Source organism: Sphaeroforma arctica (assembly GCF_001186125.1).
Source record: "Sphaeroforma arctica JP610 unplaced genomic scaffold supercont1.155, whole genome shotgun sequence".
Classification (NCBI taxonomy): domain Eukaryota; class Ichthyosporea; order Ichthyophonida; genus Sphaeroforma; species Sphaeroforma arctica.
In genome coordinates, this window is record NW_014040403.1 from 35,971 (window position 1) to 38,732 (window position 2,762).

At 38.2% G+C, this 2,762-nt stretch overlaps 1 protein-coding gene across 1 annotated transcript; it reads left to right on the forward strand.

The window, feature by feature from the left end:
• Positions 1–946: 946 nt before the first annotated feature.
• Positions 947–2,483, forward strand: SARC_03155 (hypothetical protein). Its single transcript, XM_014303052.1, has 3 exons — positions 947–1,275; positions 1,519–1,797; positions 2,266–2,483. The coding sequence occupies exons 1-3, from the start codon at positions 1,069–1,071 to the stop codon at positions 2,332–2,334; spliced, it is 555 nt and encodes a 184-aa protein (XP_014158527.1). The 5' UTR covers positions 947–1,068; the 3' UTR covers positions 2,335–2,483.
• Positions 2,484–2,762: the final 279 nt, after the last annotated feature.

Consider the following 2,762-nt stretch of genomic DNA (forward strand, 5'->3'; position numbering starts at 1 on the left):
GTATATATATATATATAGTTATATATATATATATATATATATATATATATAGCTGCACACATATATCCATATATATATATGTGTGTGTGTGTATGTATATGTATGTGTATAGATTTATATGTATATATGTGTGTGTGTGTGTGCTATATATGTATGTATATGTATATATATATGCATATATATGTGTGTCTGTGTCTGTATCTGTGTCTATGTTCTCGTGTATGTATATATATATATACATATTATATGTGTGGTTCTGTGTGAGTATGAGTGTAAGTGTGTGAGTATATGTATATTTATATTGATATTGATATGTACAATAGAGTCCTATATGAGATTATGTCGGCGTCAATGTTTTGTTTCCTCTTCAAAAATCGCCTTAGAAATCCTCTATATTTACGATACTTCAAGTAGCTAATTCGGCCGAGGTAATTGGATTCTTGTTCTGTGTATCTTTAATAGGTTTTTGAAATGTCTCCGCATAGTCACGCTGCCCAAGACCTGACGCATTGATAGTTTTTTATGAACTGTGCATGGCGGGGTATTCACTATCGACATCCTTGATTCATCAAGCTCGCTTTTTTTTTTACGAAGTGAGAGACTGAAAGCACTAAAGCAGTCGTCAAATCCAAATACACATTCGACAATCGGATTGGTCGATATCTCTTTGCCACTATTCGAGATTGTCCAATGTCCGGTGTCCATCCAGTCCTCAGCTGCATTAGCAGAACACTGTAAAAAATATTTATATTAGCAGCAGTCCGCACTGTCACAGTCTATTTACTATTTACTATGGGGCTACGAGCCTACGGTCTGGCGAAGAAAAAAATGGCGATCCTTTTTTATTCAATATGTATTATTTATTTATTTTTATAAAACAATCAGTCAATGTATTCACTTTTAGGTCTCTTCTGTCGGAGAGTGAGAGTCACAGGCAGTCAGCAGACGAACCTTGATAGAAAGATATAAATAGTCAAAATTATATTACCTATAATACTAGTCAGTTCAGTTGAGTACTTGATAATTGGTCTACATATCCTCATTACCTCATATCTGTCATCAGTAGCTATGGTAGCAGTCGCAAACATGAGTGGCCAACAACAAGATCTTTTCGAGAAAGAGAAGAATGATCCGGCAATGATCGCATATCTTAAAGCTCTGGGTATCGACCCGGACTACAAGCCCCCCACGAACGACGATCGCCGTGTAGTGATCCAAAAGCTCGAGATCGTCTTCAAGGACGGGCACGAGTCTGCTGTGCTCGAAGTAGAGACGGTAGGGAAGCTAGAAGCATTTTGTTTTCTGTGTTCAATGAGCTCGCGGTTGTTTGTTTTCAAATTCCCAGCTTGTGCTATCATGTCTTTTTAATTCTGTATACACAATATTTGTGGTGCATATAAGTCGCGGGTCACGCTCGTCAGGCAGATCACGAAAAGCGAATTATCCACTACTGCAAACAATACATTATAACATACACTAAACGCTGTTATGGTTATATATACTCACTGTCAATTACAGCCAGAACAACAAGCAGCGGCAAAGAAAAAGCCCATGGTGATTAAAGAGGGATCCGAATACAAAATTCGTGTCACCTTCCGAGTACAACACACACTAGTAGCCGGACTTAAAATCATAAGTGTTGTAAAGAAGATGGGTGCCGAGCTTAATAAGGAAGAGGAGATGTTAGGGTCATACCCTCCCAAGAATGAGTTTGCTTCTGTGGATATTGGAGGCGGTGATTTTATGGAGGCTCCCAAGGGCGCGTTTAGTCGCGGTGAATACAAAGCACACATGAAGGTACTTTTTTGGCAGATAGTGCTGATGGATTATGACATTTCTGGTTCTAGGTGCTGTGGTCTCAAATGCGTTGCGTTCAATATTTTGACCCGATTTTATTGCTCACTAGTGCATGAAGTTGAAGTGCACTGTCTGTTTGTGTGCCTTTCGAGGTCGACATCACTATGCCACGTACGTACGTTAGAATTTTGGTCGAAGCATGGTACAAACTTTGACTATTAGTAGAATCATTTAAATTAACAGTGTTGGTTCATGCATTCTCATAATCACTTGGTCCTTCTAGTGTATACAGTCTTTCTGCCGTTTCTACTCGCTTACCAGCCTAAATTTACGCCGTTAACCCCATTTATACTGAGAACGCCGAGCAAGTCTTGTGTCACTGCCCTCATTCGTGAACGCAACAGTGGATGTACTGGTGGAGATTACCTAGACTGATTATAATTTGCTATTGGCTTTACCTCAAAACAGTTCATGGACGACGACAAGGCCTGTCATCTGGATTTCGAATACACGATTAAGATCTCTAAAGACTGGTGATTAGTATTCACTATCCAAAGAGAAAGATTTCATATCTGAATCAGAATAAACAGAATTGCATTTATTGACAACCTCAGTTATCTGGAATGGTTAGGTTCAATCCAGAAACAGTCGTTCGAGCAATCGGAAGAGAGTATGTCGCATAAACCATCATACTCCAGTAAACAAATAACCTCCGGCAAGTCTGTCAATATATATATATGTATATATATATGTTTGTCTGTGTGTGTGTGTGCGTTTGTACGTATGTGCGTAAGTGCGTATGCGTGTGCGTGTGCGTGTGCGTGTGCGTGTGCGTGTGCGTGTGTGTGTGTGTGTGTGTATAAGTATATCAATATGTTAATATATATACATATAAATAATATATATATGTATATATATATATATATATATATATATACATAAATATGTATGTATGTTTGTGTATA

Coding starts and splice junctions, on each gene's coding strand:
- SARC_03155 (XM_014303052.1), top strand. CDS start 1,069: ATGGTAGCAGTCGCAAACATGAGTGGCCAACAACAAGATCTTTTCGAG. Junction 1,276..1,518: donor CTGTGCTCGAAGTAGAGACG/GTAGGGAAGCTA, acceptor TGTCAATTACAG/CCAGAACAACAAGCAGCGGC. Junction 1,798..2,265: donor AATACAAAGCACACATGAAG/GTACTTTTTTGG, acceptor ACCTCAAAACAG/TTCATGGACGACGACAAGGC.